Source organism: Electrophorus electricus, chromosome 21 (genome assembly GCF_013358815.1).
Source record: "Electrophorus electricus isolate fEleEle1 chromosome 21, fEleEle1.pri, whole genome shotgun sequence".
NCBI lineage: Eukaryota > Metazoa > Chordata > Actinopteri > Gymnotiformes > Gymnotidae > Electrophorus > Electrophorus electricus.
The window spans coordinates 4,367,874-4,386,335 of record NC_049555.1 but is presented as its reverse complement, the minus strand read 5'-3'; the positions used below and the strand labels follow the sequence as shown (position 1 = coordinate 4,386,335).

General features: G+C 44.6%; 1 protein-coding gene across 3 annotated transcripts; it reads right to left on the bottom strand.

Annotated features, from left to right (window-relative positions):
- Window positions 1–2,847: 2,847 nt before the first annotated feature.
- pla2g6 (phospholipase A2, group VI (cytosolic, calcium-independent)) lies at window positions 2,848–18,229 on the bottom strand. 3 transcript variants are annotated; one of them, XM_027023418.2, is made up of 18 exons: window positions 18,165–18,229; window positions 17,097–17,311; window positions 15,746–15,961; window positions 14,199–14,379; window positions 13,615–13,802; window positions 13,066–13,162; window positions 12,050–12,232; window positions 11,650–11,758; window positions 10,260–10,376; window positions 9,705–9,795; window positions 9,276–9,439; window positions 8,699–8,849; window positions 8,456–8,592; window positions 8,029–8,106; window positions 7,611–7,765; window positions 6,104–6,271; window positions 5,602–5,675; window positions 2,848–4,426 (listed from the first exon to the last, which is right to left on the bottom strand). In XM_027023418.2, exons 1-18 carry the CDS (start codon window positions 18,174–18,176, stop codon window positions 4,282–4,284), a joined length of 2,481 nt encoding a protein of 826 aa, XP_026879219.2. In that variant the 5' UTR covers window positions 18,177–18,229; the 3' UTR covers window positions 2,848–4,281. The 3 variants fall into 3 exon arrangements, with proteins under 3 accessions (XP_026879219.2, XP_035376997.1, XP_035376998.1); XM_035521104.1 differs by lacking the exon at window positions 18,165–18,229 and adding an exon at window positions 18,083–18,162; XM_035521105.1 differs by lacking the exon at window positions 8,029–8,106.
- Between the last annotated feature and the right edge of the window lie 233 nt (window positions 18,230–18,462).

Sequence of the window (18,462 nt, the reverse complement as noted above, 5' to 3'; positions counted from 1 at the left end):
ACAACCCCACAACCCCACAGTACATACACACACCCCCACACACACAGCGCACCAGCCCACAGTACATACACCCCCCCCGACACACGCAGTGCACCAGCCCACAGTACATACACACCCCCCCACACGCAGCGCACCAGCCCACAACCCCACAGTACATACACACCCCCCTACACACGCAGTGCACCAGCCCACAGTACATACACACCCCCCCACACACGCAGCGCGCCAGCCCACAACCCCACAGTACATACACACCTCCCCCCACACACGCAGCGCACCAGCCCACAACCCCACAGTACATACACACCCCCCTACACACGCAATGCACCAGCCCACAGTACATACACACCCCCCCACACACGCAGCGCGCCAGCCCACAACCCCACAGTACATACACACCTCCCCACACACACGCAGCGCACCAGCCCACAACCCCACAGTACATACACACCTCCCCCCACACACACGCAGCGCACCAGCCCACAACTCCACAGTACATACACACCTCCCCCCACACACGCAGCACACCAGCCCACAACCCCACAACCCCACAGTACATACACACCTCCCCCCACACACGCAGCGCACCAGCCCACAACCCCACAGTACATACACACCTCCCCCCACACACGCAGCGCACCAGCCCACAACCCCACAGTACATACACACCTCCCCCCACACACACAGTGCACCAGCCCACAACCCCACAGTACACACACAGCCCCACACACACGCAGCAAAGCAGCCCACGATCCCACAGTACACACACAGCCTCACACACATACACACACAGTTTACCAGTCCACTACCCTAGAGTATACATACACCTACTCATGGAAAACTAGCTATGAACAGAAAACCAGAATGGAATCTGAGGCAGGAGTGAGAGGACTATATGGAGCATCACAGGTTTTGTGTTTTCTCTAATACCCTTCATCCTGATCATTATCAGTTTCTTCATAATCTCAATTCCAAAGAGACAAATTAAACCCTAAGTATTGGGCTAAAATATCCTGTCAGATCAATGAGAGAACCCTCCAGGACTAAACCAAACCATCAATTTAAATTACAGCTTTTTCCATTGGGGTCTAATTAAAGACCACAATGAGGTTCGATCTGTGTATTAAGCTAGAAAAATACTTAAAAACCACTACTGCTTATTTAACACACTTCAGGCCATTTTTATCATTTTTAGAAGTTGCTATTCGCAACATTTTCACACTTCTCAGTGGGGACAATAACGGTGGTGTTAAATTTCACTGTTTCCTGTGGACACACAGCAGGGCCACTTTTTAAACCCAGACCCCCCCCCCCCCCAGATCCATTTCAGCGACATGCACACAGACTAAGGACACTCGCCTATGGAAAGCCAAAGTGGTCAAATTTGGCTCAACCGAAACGCATTTTATTTGTAAAACGCCTGGGGGGAAAAGCGGCATTTTGGACGCTTTTACGGCGTAAATTACGCCACAAAAAACACCAAAAACACTGTATTTTACACCATTTATATGTCAGTTGAAACGCGGTAAAAAGCGCTGCTTTAAGTGCTTAAGTGATAAATGAGCTCTGCCTATTGGGTTTGACAGCCAAATAGACTTGAACTTTCTTCACCCAATCACTCACGACCAAGGTCAGACCAGATCAGTTCACTACAGCTCTTATTCTGCTCTGGATGTTTTTTAAAGAATGTTTGTTTGGTGTGCCCTCATTTGTTTTTTTGTTTGTCTCCCATTCTATGTGCTGTTTACGTGTGTTCTTGGTCAGGTTAGTCACAGTGGCTTCACCTGCATGTCAGAGACACTCCTGCTGTGCTTAAAAACAAAGGCCTCATCTGTATGATCACCCGCCGGGCTGAAGAAACTGAAAGACTACGCAGGAGATTTTACTAATTAGACCAGCAGCAACTTGATTCTGTCTAGTTTGGTGACTGTGTGTCCTCTGTGCATTCCAACTACAGCAGTTTCACCCTTTGACACAGCTATGATGGACTTAATTCTCATTATCACTCTTTTTAGGTGACCTCACATTACTAAGTGGTCTTTTCTGATTAATCTTAAGATTTCTGTTTAATGACCAAGCTATCTATCTATCTATCTATCTATCTATCTATCTATCTATCTATCTATCTATCTATCTATCTATCTATCTATCTATCTATCTATCTATCTATCTATCTATCTATCTATCTATCTATCTATCTATCTATCTATCTATCTATCTATCTATCTATCTATCTATCCTAATATGTTACTAATTACTGTATGCTCCCATCTTTTCTTAAATTCGGTCCTATCCCCCATTGCTTTTCTGCATTGCTTGTGATATCTGGTGTGTACCAGAGGATGGGATACACTTGAGTCTTGGTTGCTCTCAAGGTTTCTTCATGATCTGAAAGTTGTTGTTTTTTACTAATGTTGGCTTGTTATTGGACTCTGATTTCTGTACAGCTGGTTTGTGATTATACCTGTAATGAAAAGTACTATATAAGTACATTTGAACTGAATGGGCAATCTCATGGGCAATCTCATGAAACTTTAAACCAACGTAAATGAAATAAACAATTTTTATTACCACGAGGAGTCCCTTTGCTTCACTCAACTTTGATAACTGAAGGATTGTGGTCTCCCCCACCCTTCACAGTTTACCTGTAAAAACACTCTGCCCACCAGTTACATCCCCACATGCGACAGCCCCTGCCGATATACCTGTAATAACACCTACCTCGCGTATAGCACGAGGGTTTACGGTACAGGCGAGTACACTGATCAGATGGGAGAGAACCCCAACTGAGACGTGATCACTGAACGGGACACAAGCAAAATGGCAGGAGAGACACGAACACAGATGTATTTATCACACTTTAATGAAGCGATTTCATATAAATAAGTTTCAGTATTTATTTAGAGTATAAAATCCAACAAAGCAGCAACATTTCAAGCCACACACACACACACATATTAAAACAAAACTGTCAAAATAACCACCAATGTCAGGAATGGCAGAAGAAAAAGAGGTAAATATGTTGGAGCGCACCAACAGCCAGCAGAGACCTAATGCCTGCTTTTCTTTACACTGCTGACCATTTGGAGCAAATGAGGTCAGATTTGGGTTTACCTTCATACATGACGACTAGCTGAATCTGCTGTTGTTCTGAAGCAGATCCAAAACACTCACTTCTTCATCTGAGCTCTGGAATGGACGATGAGGGGTTAGTTCTGTAGTGTTTCAGCACATGCCTAGAATTGATGCAGCTACCAATATTCTGGTCAATAAACTTAAAGGTCAAATAAGTGACCTTTTAACCTTTTGCTTGTTACACATTACTGGCTTGTCACGTGGTCCAAGTGTTAGAATATTAATAATCATTTCAGAGCAGACTACTACAATAGAATGTCAGCTTTCAGACTTTTGATTACCTGTGCTCGGAAAAACAAACAAAATCTTTATACTTCAGGTGATATGTCGAGCAATTCTGGCCCTTTGGCCTACTTAAAACTCATGGGAGAATCAGTCTTTGAATTAGACTTCAGCACCATCACCATCTTTAGTGCAACTCACACCACCACATGGTAAATCAATGCTACCAACACAGAGGGGTTCCAAAGGGTCTTGGCTAAGGCTTTGAAGCCAACAACCTGTTCTTATAACATTTTGTATTTACATTAAGAGCTTTACTGACCCACTTCTATCCCTCTCGCTCTCTCCCTCTCACACACACACACACACACACACCTGTGCCTAGCATTCTCCTCCCAGCACCCCATCTCGCTAATACAGAACACATCTTATCAATGTGTTGTATCGTACTTGTATCATAGTTGTGATGCACCACTGCCATCAGTTTCCTGTGAGCAGTGTCGATACAAGCGTTCCTGTTCATGAACGGCCTTGTGTGTCCAACCAGGCAGCGTGCAACTGAGTAAACGAGTGAAATGATGAGTCACACCCCAGAAGCTTCCGCTGCGTAGGCATTGGCTGAAACAAGTGCCTGTCACACCTGAGCCAGCCCATCCACTGGCCTGAATGCTTGGGCAGAATGCTTGACTGTGTGTCAGAACAAGGCCTTTAGTAATCCTTCCAGTAATCTAGCAGTAGCAGTAGAGTAGCACTAGAGTTGCCTATCTCTCACACACAGACACACCCTTCCTCACTCAATATTCTCTCTCATTCACTGTCACTCATTCATGATCCAGGTTTCCTCTTATTGATCATACTCATGCTTTTGTGTGTGTGTGCGTGCGTGTGTGTGTGTGTGTGTGGGGAGGGGGGGGGGGGGGGGGGTCAGGGCCGCAGCAGTTGCTGGGAGAGGAGCTGCAGGGTGTCTCGGTTCTCGTACAGGTACATCTGCGTCTCCCACAGCATGTCCACCAGAGCCGCGTCGCTCACCTCGTCCAGCAACACCTCCGTGGAGAGCTGAGGACTCAGCCTGAGGGAGAGAGAGAGAGAGAGAGAGAGAGAGAGAGAGAGAGAGAGAGAGAGAGAGAGAGTGGAAGGAAAGTCCATGATGCATTTTGAAGAATAAAAAATAAAATACATGCACACAGAGACTGTATAGTACCTTGGAAAATAACACCTGAAGCCACACAAAATTACACCACTCAGAGCTGCCACCAGGCTCTTACAACCACCCCTATAGCTGCCACCTCTCAGCTCTTAATGCCACCCCTATAGCTGCCACCTCTCAGCTCTTAATGCCACCCCTATAGCTGCCACCTCTCAGCTCTTAATGCCACCCATACAGCTGCCACCTCTCAGCTCTTAAGGCCACCCATACAGCTGCCACCTCTCAGCTCTTAAGGCCACCCCTATAGCTGCCACCTCTCAGCTCTTAATGCCACCCCTATAGCTGCCACCTCTCAGCTCTTAATGCCACCCCTATAGCTGCCACCTCTCAGCTCTTAAGGCCACCCATACAGCTGCCACCTCTCAGCTCTTAAGGCCACCCATACAGCTGCCACCTCTCAGCTCTTAAGGCCACCCATACAGCTGCCACCTCTCAGCTCTTAATGCCACAAATACAGCTGCCACCTCTCAGCTCTTAATGCCACCCATACAGCTGCCACCTCTCAGCTCTTAATGCCACCCATACAGCTGCCACCTCTCAGCTCTTAAGGCCACCCATACAGCTGCCACCTCTCAGCTCTTAAGGCCACCCATACAGCTGCCACCTCTCAGCTCTTAAGGCCACCCATACAGCTGCCACCTCTCAGCTCTTAAGGCCACCCATACAGCTGCCACCTCTCAGCTCTTAATGCCACCCATACAGCTGCCACCTCTCAGCTCTTAAATAAACAGGGCTTGTGAACATACAGATATGTTTCTTTATGCCTCAAATTGACACGTGACACTCGATGATTTGTGTACACACACACACTTTCACGCATGCACATACAGACATGCACACACACAACCATATACACATGCACACACAAACACCCACAGGAATACATGCATTAAAAGTGACAGATTCATGCAGACACACATGAACACACAGGTACATGCGGTCTCTCACACACACACACACACACACACACACACACACACACACACACACACACACACACACACACACACAATCACACACACACACACACACTTTACCTGTGATATATTATATCGGTCATCTCACACCAGGCGCGGGCCCTGTCTACTGCACAGCCATCAGAGTCAGTGCACTGCCAAACAAGAGCAAGCAACTTCACTGAGTGTCCAAAGAAAACTCCCACAGTTCTGAATGAAGCCTCTAGACAGCACGACAGTGCTCCGGGAAAACACCTGCTCTTCTTAGCCAGTGCATGCAACTACAGGGAAGACCCTCCGCCATGGACTAGGTGTCCAGACCCAGGTACACCCAGGCACACCCACGTGTGATGGTCTTGACAACACAAAGACCTTTTTTTAAAAATAAAAGTTTCATCTTTTGAAAGTAACAGAGCAAAACTATTTTTTGATGACAAAGGTTAGAAAATTATTTCATCATATATATAGAGAGATAGAATATGTGTGACAAATACATGATATCAAGTCTTGACAAGATGTAAAAACAAATATGTGTGTGTGTGTGTGTGTGTGTTTGCGTGTGTGTGTTTGCGTGTGTACGTACACAGTCCACTAGCATCTTGCCCAGCTCTTTGACTCCCACAAAGCTCTTGGCCAGCTCCAAGGGGTTGGAGGGTCGGAACACGTCCACCGAGTTCACCACAACCTGCGGCGGCTTCCCTGTACCCAACGACACGACCATGCCCAGCCCGTTTACCTCATCGTCCCGCCCCTGAAACCCACACACACACACACACACACACACACACACACACACAAATTAAGCAAATGTATCTGTTCAGTGACACACCCTGACCTGACACGAATGCTTGAATCCAGCGTTGCCTCTCTAAATATCCAAAAAAGTAAATCTTGAAGTTTGAACAGTAACTGAAAGACAGATAGAGCGAGAATTTACATCCTTACAGCTCCTGGAAACCCTCAAATCTGATCCCAGCAGGGCTCTCTTGTCCCTGTCTGGACAGAGGGCCAGGTCCGTCAGCACCAGCTCATTCTACACATGCCCAGGTCCCTCAGATCCAGCTCAATCCACTCCCTATAGCAGGCATGGCCTGTCTGAATGGAGGTCTAGCTCTGTGAGAACCCCTCAGACGGTGAAGCGTCTTTAAAGACAGACAGCCTATCCCACCGTTAGGGCAGGGGCTCTTGGGCTGAGCAGTGAAAACGGCCCACCCTGACCTTCACAGCGCCAGCCCTGGTGTGTGTGTGTACAGGGGTGTTATGTCTGCATTCAGGTTTTGCCTCTGACTCGCCGGTAGCCCCCATCCCGATCCACACCAGGTTTTCTGCTGAGCAGAGGACAATATAAAGAGGAAGAGGAAGAGCCAAAGGGCTCGGCTGAGGCCTCGCTGGAGAAGAGTTTGCTGTTGTTGGTTTTGACTTGTTGCTACGTTTTGAGCTTGTGCTTGCTAGACTTTGTGCGTATGTGTGTGGATTTGCCCCTTGATTTATGGTTTGTTTTGCCCCTTGTTTGTTTGATTGCTAGATGATATATCTTCTTTTATCTTGTATATGTATTGTCCTGGTTTCGTTTGGGTGTGGGTTTATCTTTGTTTCCAACAGTGTAGTCAGTGTAGTCATTGTCTGTGTTAGTTTAGTCCGTCATCTTTTTGTTTTTAGTGTGGTTTTTGTTCGTTGTGTTGGTCTTAGTCACTCCTGACGCAGTTGCACCAGTTTCTTATCTTTGAACACCAAAACTTGTAACTACACTTGATCTTTGCTGTAAGCTTTCTTGTTTGGTTCTTCATTCCATCACTCATTTCTACTGCTATAACACTCAAGCCCTAAGTTACGGCCTCCCAACCTAGACAGGGTCGTAACAGGGGTAAGGCTCTGCAATTGAGCCAGACAGATCTGGTAAAAGGTATTTAAAAGAAAACAAAACAGGACAAAGTCTGAATTTTACAAACTTTGCTGATGTTCAAAGGAGCTAAAGGGACAGTCTGCAATTTTCGGGATTCCAGTATTCAGTATGGGTGTGGACAGCTAAAAGACTAAAAGACGCGGTGTGAACAGTGCAGCCCGTAAGCGGCCTAACGTGTCCCACACACCTGAACCTTCAGCGCTTTGTTATACTGGTGGATCTCCGTCATGGCGTCTAGGGTAGGGTTATTGGCCAGCAGACCTCCGTCCAGGAACCGTCCCATTGGTCGGAAGTAGGTGGGGGCGGCGCCACTGGAGCGGGCGGCCCGCCACACTGCCTGCTCTAAGAGAGAAATAAAAGGGAAAATGAAATGCGTTGGCTGGATAAAAGTGCTGACTCCTGGCACTGAGCCAGAGATGCTACAAGGACAAAAAAATGTATTAAAAAAACGTAGTGAAGAAAGAACTAAAATAAAAACAAAAAAAAAAACCTGATGAACATCCTAGGTGTAGCGTAGCCGAACACATTCAGTGCCTCACTGTGACCCTCTCTCTCTCTCTCTCACACACACACACACACACACACACACACACACACACACACACCTTCATCTGTCACCTTCCTATGCTTTTTGAGAGGTTCCTGAGTGTATCCCACTATCAACACATCCTCATCCTCCCAGCCTGAAAAAGTAGGAGAGCCACTGAAGCTACACACACACACACACACACACACACACACACACACACAGATGCACACATGCGAGTGCGTTCTCGCACACACGTGTACGCATGCACACATATATACATATAGTTTGGGCTTTTGGAGAAACAAGAATGATACTAGTAGCACTTCCAGAGTTAATGTGTGTGGAGGCTTTGTGGTCAGAATATGTGTGTGTGTCTGCAGGGGTGTGTGTCTGTCTATAGCTGCGTGTGTGTTCGTGCATGTATGTGTGTCTGCAACTTTGTGTGTACATTTGGGTGTCTGTAGATATGGATATGTGTATCTGTATGTATGTGTGCGTGTTACCCTGTGGTATGGTGAGGGGTTTGAAGGTGGCAGTTGAAGCATACGGCGGGTCTCGGGGCAGGCTGGGAGGGTCGTAGTTCCGGAAGAGATGTAGCTCACCTGGGTGCCTGTCTGCTAGAACACTAGTTACCATCACCCTGGAAGAGAGAGAGGAGGGTGAGGGACGGACACACACACACACACACACACACACACACACACACACACACACACACACACACACAGAAAGAAACAGGTATGCACTTGGGGTGCTTGATGTCAGTCATCTTGGTGTCCTCTCCAAACTCCTGCTTGAGGAACTCTTCCAGAGGGGCAGACTCGTAAGGTCGTGACCCTTTAAACACCTTCTCCTTCATCCTGAAGTAGAGACACCGTAGGTACTCCATCGATTTACCTACACACACACACACACACACACACACACACACACACACACACACACACACACACACACACACACACACACACACACACACACACACACACAATTTCAATGTAATTAAGAATTTCAGTAATGAATTATAATAAAATGTCCTTGCTTTTAATAATCCAGTCAAGATTCTACATTTGTCAGAAGTCAAATCAATACATTACACACAGGTTAAATTTCCTATTCAACAGCATCTACACTTTCAGGGATTTTCAAAGTAAAATACCATACACCCTCCACACACATGTATACATACACAACAGACCAGAACAAATGCACATTTCTTAACATGGTTCCAAAAAAACATATCTTCTTACACCCCCCCCCCCACTACACACACGTGCACGCACACGCACACACACACGTGCATGCACGCGCACACGCACGCACCGTGGACTATAGCCAGAGCCAGAATGCCACCGGTGCTGGTTCCGGCCACCCAGTCGAACAGCTCCCTGATGGGCCGACCGGCCTCCTTCTCTAGTGCAATCAGCACCTGTATCAACACCAGTCCCTTAATGCCTCCCCCGTCCAGACACAGCAGCCTGTCCCTTCTACACACAGCGAGAGACCAGCAGGGACAGACGAGAGGACAGAAGACGAGAGGACACTTAACACAAAAGGATATTTCATGTCCTTTGCCTTGTTAGAAGTAATTATAATTATTAAGCTGCATGTTTCGTAATTAACATGCCATGTTGTACAGTATTCATTTACATGCATTTATATATTACTAAGTTAGGTACATCATGCTGGGCACCATCTGAGATCTGTGCTATTTCTTTCTAGTCCTGGAATGTTCCTGTGAGGTAAACACACTTCATGGTTCCGGTTTTATGGCTGTCCACTTCCACGAGACCTCTGGTAATGGCGGAAATGGCAGTTGCAGCATGGATGAGGTCGTCGAACCCTGCCAGCAAAACCACAAACAGCTCAGGGCAGTCAACCAATCAGTGCCAGCATTACTCTGTTCTAAACAGAACAGAAAAAAAAACAAAAACGTTCCACCTAGTGTGTGTGAGGAAGGAGTTAAGATAACTGAGCGTTCGTGAGCTTATCTGGGAAATAAGACATACAACAGGGAAAAGCACGCCATGCCAAACTGGTGCAAGACTGCTCCAATCCTGGAGCCAAGAAGCAGAGAACAAGAATCGAAAGAAGACGTTTCCCAACCTTGAAGCCACTAAAAATCAAAGTTTATTTCATTCTTCATCAATTAACAAGTAATTAAAGGGAGTGTTTGGCAACATATACTGCTCTGCATGGAGATCTGCCAAAATAAAAGTCCTAAAATGGTGGGCAAAGGCTGCATGAGAGAAGGCAGAGAGCAGAAAGGCTCCAGAGGGAGGGAGGCGCTGAGGGGCGTGGCATTACCTAGAACAGGAGCTGGAGCTCTCCTAGTGCTGGCTAGCAGGATGTCAGGGGAAGGTGGGTGACATCGCTCCACCCCTACACTACAGAGCATCTTTAGCAGCACTTTACGGTTGGGGCCTTAAAGGCAAGCAATGGATTAAAAGTTCAAAACATGCACACAAACACACATATATGTATACGTATATGCATGCACGCACACATATATATGTGCATGCATATACACACACACTAATATATATATATATATATATATATATATCTATATATATATATATATATATATATATATATATACATATATACATACATATATATATACATATATATATATATATATATATATATATATATATCTATATATACATATATACATACATATATATATATATATATATATATATACATATATACATACATATATATATATACATACATACATATATATATATATATATATCTATATATACATATATACATACATATATATATATATACATACATACATATATATACATATATACATATATATACATATATATATATATACATACATACATATATATATATATATACATACATACATATATATACATATATACATACATATATATATATATATATATATATATATATATATATATATATATATATATATATATGTGTGTGTGTATATATTTATTTATTTTCATGCATGCATGCATAACATACGTACAAGCATAAACATATATGTAAGTGCAAACGACATGCCTGTAAAAACTGAAGACAGAGTTACCTTTACAGTGTCTATTTAACAGTAAAAACAAAGCAACAAACCAGACTAAAATGAAGTGTGGAGAGCACGTTAAAATTAATGTGGTTTAGTTTATGATTTGGGAGGAAAACATCTTTAGCGATTACAATAAACATATCTATGCATACATACGCATAGATATACATACATATATATATATTTGCATATATATGCATGCATACATACAAATATATACATATATGCAAGTGCAAAAGACATGCCTGTAAAAACTGAAGACAGGGTTTCCAAGAGTTACATTTACAGTGACTAACATGAAAACCAATGCAACAAACCAGACTAACTTAAGTGAAGACCAATATAAAAAAGATTTTTTTACATGATTTGAGAGGAAGACAACTTCAGTTTCTTGAACTATTACTAATTAGTATTAATAAAATGTGAAACTAGTTACCTGCTAAGAGTCTTTGTAGCTCCGGTTAAGAACTTGCCTGTTTTTTGTTTATTAACTTTCCACACATCTGTATAGCTCTCCTTTGTCTCTCCTCCCCTCCCTCCAATGCCCCACACACCTCTACACTCCTCCCCCCCTTCATATAAACACCCCCACCCTGCTGTCTTGTGTGCCCCTGCCCCGCTCACCCTTGCTGGTGCGTGCGGCGATTAGCCCCGGGGTCTCTCCCAGATCGTTGTGGACCTCCACGTCCGCTCCGAACACCATCAGGACTTTTATCAGGCCCATGTGGTCCAGCTGCACAAACAAACTGAGGTCATACCAGCCCCACCACCGCGACCAACCGTCCAAGACCTCCATCAGTTCTTCAAATAAGAACCAGATTCACTCGTTATCCAACACTTTCATTGGTTTAGCAAACACGAAATGATTTTGATGACATTAAGATGAAAAACGAGCACTTTTACTGGTGGCTTGTTTCAGTATCATTGGTGCCCGTCGTGTTTGCCCGGTCTGCTGGCTGAAGCGACTACGTCCATCCGAGGGAGTGATCGGCTGCAGCTCTTTCGCGCGTGTCCTGCGACATACCTTCATGGCCAGGTGCAGGGCTGTGTTGCCGCCCTCGCCCTTGATGTTGGGATCGGCGCCGTGGGTCAGCAGCGTCATGGCAGCCTCGAAACGCCCCCTCTTGGTGAGGATGTGCAATGGGCTCTCGCCGGTCTTGCTCAGGTAGTTCACGTAGCAGTCGCGGTCCAGCAGAAGACGGGCCATCTATGGACAGTAATGAAGTGTTTGTACACAGGCTTACTTCACCACAGCAGGTGAACCGTGAACATGGGCTCGCAGGGCTGAGCAATTCAGGGAAAATAGCAAAATTGCCATTTTTCTGATCAATAATGCAAATGCAATGAAAGTTCACAGGTTTATCAGTTACGCTTAATGCATGTGTTTATGCTCAAATAACCGCCTGCTGTTAGTTGTCTAAACTTCTGTCAAAAGTGAGGTGACATAGGCTAACACCTTACATGAGCCAGTAGTCCAGTGCAAACCAGAGGAGCATCAGTTCAATTAATTTAGCAAACTAACAATTTATTTCAGGCTCCAGACATAACCTTGACAATGAGAGGAAAACGTTGCTACTTTGTGATGAAAATGCAAATTATCTATAGCATTGTTAAAGGACAAACAGAACCTAGCACACATTTTCTGCGAATAATATCTTAGCTGGATGGTCAAGCAAAGTAATAAGATAATACTACTGTAATACTTTGATGCTTTACAGGGCGACTCGCAGCAGCAGGACATTAGATTTTAGCGGATTTTTTTCCCTCTTAATTCAGTAATTAATCTTCTCTTAATTTGAACAAATTTTACGTAGCACATCTTTAAATAATCTGAATCACATCCAGCGTAAACTCCCCTTGTGTGCCAACACAGCTGGGACTAATACCTACTAGACTAGCGATAACGTCATATTAAATATTTTGAGCGAATTCTAAAAAGGTTGTGTAACTGTAACTATGAGACACAACCAGGGAGGTTTGTTCTTAAGGTGGGCATGGATGCTGGATACTGTGTGCGTAAAAAGTCTGAAGGATGCTGACCTCATCAGTCTTGACCCAGTGAAGAGGAGTTCCCCCATACACAAGGTCCTCTGCTTGCAGCTGCCCTGGGTTAGCAGCCAGAATTGCCTCAGCACAGCTAGAGAGAGAGAGAGAGAGAGAGAGAGAGAGAGAGAGAGAATTTTAAACACTGACACAACAGATGCTAACAATAGTTAATACTTCATAATAGTCCATAATAGTTATTGATGGCTTCAAGGTACTACAGCAATAATATCCCACCAGCATGTCATGGCAGAAGACACTGCACTGAAAAACTCACAGCAGTATGGATGGATAAAGGTGTTTTCTGATTAGCAAGATACCCAGCTAACCAGGTCATGCTACTTACTACACTTAGTTAATGGACACTCACCTACAGTTACTGTCTAAAGTTGGGTTCTCCTGGTTTAAAATCTTGTTCATTAGATTGTTAGACTGTATTTAACTTCCAACAACTGAAACAATTTTTCAGGATGTACTGAGTGCTGTGCAAGGAGTTCCAGTGTGTTTAATGTGTTAACATGGGTTGGACATGGCTTCTTCACTCACCTCCTCTGGCTGTACTTCATAGCTGTGTGGATTGGGTAGCCACGCCCCCCGACTACGTCGCAGCTGGCACCGCCCCTGATCAGCGCCAGGGTCGATTCCGCCTTTCCCAGTCGGCAAGCCACATGCAGCGGCGTTTCCCCGGCGACGTTGAGCTCGTTGATCCCCATGCACCGCTGAGAGCACAGCACCTGTAACACAAAAACACAACCTGAGACGCCTTTAATTAAAAACCTCTCCCAGAAGCTAATGTAGAACATTTAGTATGGTTCAACTGGCATATCACTAGCTAGAATTGCTAAGAAACTGCCAACTAGTGATTACCGGCCTTCTCTTACTGCCAACAAGTGATTACCGGCTGAATTTCCCGCAATATTAGCAGTTTTAGGGTAAAGTGTTCCTTTTATCTGTTTCTGCAGTGCAGCGAATAAAGAGTCACATGAAGGTTCAATGGGAAATCCTGGGTTTGCATTACAAACAAAAATACTAAATCTGACTTTTGTTGTATATTTTTCACGTCCCTCGTTAAACATAAAACCTTCAAACTGATCTAGTCCCCACATCAAGCGCTGAGATGCCACACCCACCTCCACGACGGCGGCGGAGTCCTGCTTTGCGGCGCAGTGCATGGGCGTATCCCCATTCCTGTCCTTGATGTCGGTGCGAGCCTGGCACTCCTCCAGCAGCTCGCGAACGCAGCCGACGTCGCCGTGCTCGCAAGCCAGGTGCAGCGGCGTCTGGCCCTGCAAGTCCCGCGCGTTTATCTGTCTGCAGCCAGGGGGCAACAGTGACACCACAGTTAGGAAACAAGTATGGCGATTCTGTTTAGACCCTTTCTATGCAAACTCAAATATATAAAAAGTGTTAAAATAATTGATTCAAACCATGATAGTTGTGGTGGCAGTTAAAAACTGCAGTAGTAGCCGCAATAGTAGCCTTAGTTTGTAATTCTAACTGGATTTAGTTAATTCTAACTACATTTCATATTTTATAAATTTCAGATGTATTAAAAGAAGGCAGGTCTAGCTTTACTGAACCACTGTCCAAAGCCATTTTGCGCAAGAGGCAACAGTCCGACATTGACAAACAGGACCAATCAGTCAGTCAGTGGCTGAAAATGTCAGGTAACACATGAATGTCACCAAATGTTTTTGCTCTCGCTCATGTTAGACACACTGAAGTGACTAGATAGCTACCTTGCAGGCTAAAATGTAATGGCGAGAATGTGTGATCGAATTGGCTAAGGGGAGGAGAGTGTAGCCACAACTCAAGATCCAAGCAAGACGTTTTTATTGAAAACCCGAGTGTTCTGAATTCCTATAGGTGAGTAAAAGCAGCAAATGTGAAAAACAAACAAAGATTCAACCAAAAAAAACTGTACAAAGTCAATTGAGGCTTAATTCAGCCTAACTCACTGAACTAGACCTAACTGCCCTTTTACACAAAATACATTAAAGTACTCGGTCTTCTAAAAAGTCTCTAAAGGACTGGAGCTGCCTGTTAACGCCAATGCTTGTATTCTCCTTTTCTAAGTACGCTTTGCTTTTGAGCTGTTTAAACAGCTCTGTTGAAAGAGTCTGTCATTCTCGTTACTAAAAGTCTCCCTTGTCTGTAGCATCTGTGAGACGTGCAGGTGATGATGGTGTCATCAGTGTCGTCATCATGCAAACACCTGCAAACCCGCCAACGCTTTATTTATCTCAAGTTATTACAATACTGTTTCAGGCAAGGACACACACACACACACACACACACACACACACACACACGAAACAACACAACTTTAACTAACAACTTTAACTATGTATACCCAAATATGATATAGTAGTATAACAGTTTGTGAATAAATGTGGCAGATACATTTGTGGCCCCTGTATTACTCCATGATTGATGGCTAGCTAGCTAGCTAACTAAAGATTGAAATGTAGCTAGCCAAACTCACCACATATGCACATTGTAATAGTGAGAGTCAGTCATTCAGTCATTCAGTGAAAATGCCTCATCCAGATTGGCCATCTTAAACGTAAACAGGTCAAACCAGTGTTTGTGTTCTTTTTTAATTTAACAATGGAACTCATGGTCTAGTATTCTCTTTGTCAATTTAATCTTGGAATTCTGTTCTTTTAAAGCTCACCCCAAGATATAATTGTGCTTCAGGCACTCCCGCAGACCAGTGTCCACAGAGATGTGGGCTGAGCTCCAGTCCGGGTGGTTCCGCAGACAATCTGCGATTGGCTGAAGTGTCTCTGGTTTAAGTGGTGGGCGGAGTGTCTCATAAAATGGGCGGAGTTTAAGGGCATACTGAGGAAACCAGTTCATGGCATCTGCCTCTGCTGCCACTTGGAACAACCTGTGAGAAGTCAGGAAGTGGAGGAGAAAAGAAAATGAAAAAGGGATGACATGAGCAATGAGAATCACAAAGGTATCATAACTAATCTGACTCTAAGGTCAGCTCTCATCCGCCACAAGACACTTCGGGAAAAAAGCATGTCACTAAATAGTGTGGGCTCAAATGTGATGTAATGAGTAACCAAACCCAGAACTAACAAACACTTATTTAACGTATTTAAACTTTATCTGCCTAAACTATTCGCAGATACCCTTACTTTTCCAAGTTGGCTCAGCACAATGGCACTCTGTGTCACAGCCAGAATCAGACAGTAAGCTGCATTCTGGGTGGATGTACGTGATCTGAAAATTTGTAGGTATTTTAGCACTTCAACACAGAACGCCTCAGAGCGAATAACTGGCTTGACATGGAGACTCCCACAAACAGTTTCAACAAGGAGCTCCACACAGCTCCAACGCCGAGGGGACAGGGAGCTTTTGTGGAAGCAGTGTGACACGCAGCAGAACTCCAGGCCAACAGCCATGGGAGCCAGAAAGATCACCGATATGTGGAGGAGCAGTCTGGAGATTTCCCAACTGAGACTGATCGGGCATCACGAAATCTGAGTGGTGGCCCACGGTCAGGAATGAGCTGGTTCACATGTGTCCACTGTCCAAGTCTTTACAACAAATAACAAAAATAAATGGGTAGGTATGACTGAAACTGTGGACATGACACACACAAAAAAGGGTCCCAGATCAGAAATGCATGCAACGGCTTAAAAGTACAAAAGAACAGGGTCTTCCATAAAAACAAAAACTAAACTCTGACCCTGGAGAAGTGAAATGCAAGTGAAACTAAATGTTTACGCCGTGTGGGTGCACACAGCTTCAAGGGTTAGGCATGTGTATGTGTATGCGCCAGACACACCATATCACCCAGCCACCCAATATGTGATGCTGAAAAGACCCGTAAGTAAAAAGAAAAACAAAACAAACAGCAAAAGAAAATGTTCATTCTTCCTCAGAACAGGTAAAAACATTACTTAAATGAAACATTTAACACCAAGAAGGCAACACCGTGTTCTCAAGAAAAATATGGACCTCTATCTTGCTACTGATCAAAAGCTTGTTGCGCATGGCTGACAGACGCTCACCTCAGCCCCATGGACAGGCTGTCAGGTAACAGGAGCACACAGTCCCACAAGTGGTTAGATAAGTTCCTGTACAGCATCATCTGTCCCTCCTGTTTCAGCCTCACCCAGCTGCCATACTCCGATAGAGGGACTTCCCGCACGCGGTACGGGTTACTGAACAGGCTGGATACGGAGCTCACGGTGTCCAAAATACGGCCAAGGAACTGCATTCTGATCTGGAGTGAGGAGACAGGAAAGAGCAGAGCAGGGTGAAGGAGATGGCCTGATTAGCCTGCACACACACACAATTACTATGCAGCTATAGTAAGTGTTCGTGTATTGATCTAGACACAAACACAGGTTGAGACTTCTTCAGTAGTAGATTTGGGTGTTGAAAAGTCAGTAAATTTAGGATTTTTGTCCATATTCATTGTACAAGGTCAACTCTAGTTTTGCAAACATCCGTTGCACATTGCCAAGAATAGCTGAAAGATTATAACCTTTGCTAAGAAGAGAACTACAAGGAGATACATGCAGAACAAACCACAGCTATGAGCCACTAGGTCTACTAAAACTTCGCACTGTAACTATAACAGCTCATTCTCATGGCAACATTAGGTGTTGCCTTTAAAGAAACATCTCAAGACAAACTGGAAATCGAAACTGTTAGCAAGCTAGCTAACTAGTTAGCCTATGTAGCGCAGCGTTGATGTACTGCCCAAAAACGAACTAAAATTAATTTCCTGCAATGTAAAGCTCGATATAATGCACACCTGGGCAGCTCAACACAGCTGTAAATAACAGTTCTGCGACTCTCAGTTAGTTCAAACATAACTAGCGTTATAACTCTAAACTCTGAGATTGAAAGAATGACAGCTGGAGAGCAGGACGCAGTTATTCGTCTCCGCGGTCACCCTCCCAACGCTTTCCCTTGCTATTATTCGCTCTCGTAAAGCCGTAAACACACCAAGCGTAAGTCGTTTTATTATCCTCCTTAAGCGTTTTACCTTGAGCTTAACTGATTCGCAGCATCTGCATTCCGCTCCGGATTATCTGATAAACAACCCCGACCATCGGGACCTCACTTACCTCACTAACCATGCGCTTCAACGGGTCTCGCGTAACGCGTTTGCACAGCCAATGAGCGGACGGGAACCGATCGTTGGCCGAACAATTCCACCAATGAACTGACGAGAACTGAGCCTTTCGCTAAACGATTCCACCAATCAGCGGCGCTTTCGTGTAGACGGAGGGATCAAGAGAAGCGTCATTAGACACCTAGGTTACCTAGTTTTATCTAGCCGTCTATCTAGATTTAGCACCAAAATGAAATTCTAAACTTTAAGATAGCCTGTACAAAATACAGCAAATGTTATGCTACATAGAT